Source organism: Lathyrus oleraceus, chromosome 5 (assembly GCF_024323335.1).
Source record: "Lathyrus oleraceus cultivar Zhongwan6 chromosome 5, CAAS_Psat_ZW6_1.0, whole genome shotgun sequence".
In the NCBI taxonomy this organism is placed as follows: Eukaryota; Viridiplantae; Streptophyta; class Magnoliopsida; order Fabales; family Fabaceae; genus Lathyrus; species Lathyrus oleraceus.
Window position 1 is genome coordinate 572794385 of NC_066583.1, and position 1268 is coordinate 572795652.

The window sequence follows — 1268 nt, forward strand, 5'->3', positions numbered from 1 at the left end:
AAGAACAACATATTGTTGGTACAAGTATACGTTAATGATATCATATTCGGATCAACAAACAAAGATATGTGTGAAGAATTCTCCTCAATGATGCAAGGAGAATTCGAGATGTCCATGATGGGTAAAATGAATTATTTTCTCGGCTTACAAATCAAGCAACTAGACGATGGTATCTTCATAAATTAATCCAAGTATTGCAAAGAACTCTTGAAAAGATTCGACATGGATAGTTGCAAGTAAATGTCTACCCCTATGGGATCCGGAACTTATGTTGATCAAGACGAATCCGGTACTTCAATTGATATCACCAAATATCAAGGTATGATTGGTTCCTTGTTGTATTTGACGGCAAGCCGTCCTGACATAATGTTTAGTGTATGTCTTTGTGCTCGTTTTCAAGCTAATCCAAAGGAATCACATCTCACCGCCGTCAAACGAATCATGAAGTATCTCAAGGGAACGACAAATGTTGGCCTATGGTTTCCTAAAGGTAGTATGTGCAATTTAATTGGTTACTCTGACGCGGATTATGCAGGATGTAAAACAGATAGGAAAAGCACGAGTGGAACATGTCACATTCTTGGAAATGCACTAGTTTCATGGGCATGCAAGAAACAAGCGTGTGTTGCTCTGAGTACAGCCGAAGCAGAATATATAGCAGCAGGCAACTCTTGTGCTCAGATACTCTGGCTAAAGCAACAACTTCGAGATTTCGGAATAGATCTCGGATGTATGCCGCTAAGATGTGATAACACAAGTGCCATCAACATTACGAAAAATCCAGTCATGCACTCAAGAATGAAGCATATCGACATCCGCCATCACGTCCTTCGTGACCACGTGCTCAAAGGGGATGTTGAAGTTACATTTGTGGATACTCATAACCAACTGACCGACATTTTCACCAAGCCTCTCGCAAAGGAACCATTTTACAAAATTCGAAGAGAGCTTGGAATATTGGATGAAGGTGACATATAAACTCGTCATAACCTGTCTTATGATGAACCAAGGCAAAGGTACACAAAAACATTATTATCTTACCAAAGAATAGAAAAAATGGTGTTTTGAACTCTTAATTGCTACTTTTTTACAAAATTTTCAATAAGTAACCGGTTACCACATCCTTGTTAACCGGTTAACCAGTAGCAAATTTGAATTCTGGGGCATTTTTTCTATCAGGTAACCGGTTACCACATTTCTGTTAACCGGTTAACCAGTAGCGTTTCTGACTTCTGTGTTACTTTTTGTTTAATGTAACCGGTTACCAC

General features: G+C 39.0%; 1 protein-coding gene across 1 annotated transcript; it reads left to right on the plus strand.

Moving 5' to 3' along the window:
* Window positions 1-252: 252 nt before the first annotated feature.
* On the plus strand, window positions 253-978 carry LOC127082145 (secreted RxLR effector protein 161-like). The gene has a single exon (XM_051022369.1). The coding sequence runs from the start codon at window positions 253-255 to the stop codon at window positions 976-978; it is 726 nt and encodes a 241-aa protein (XP_050878326.1).
* Window positions 979-1268: the final 290 nt, after the last annotated feature.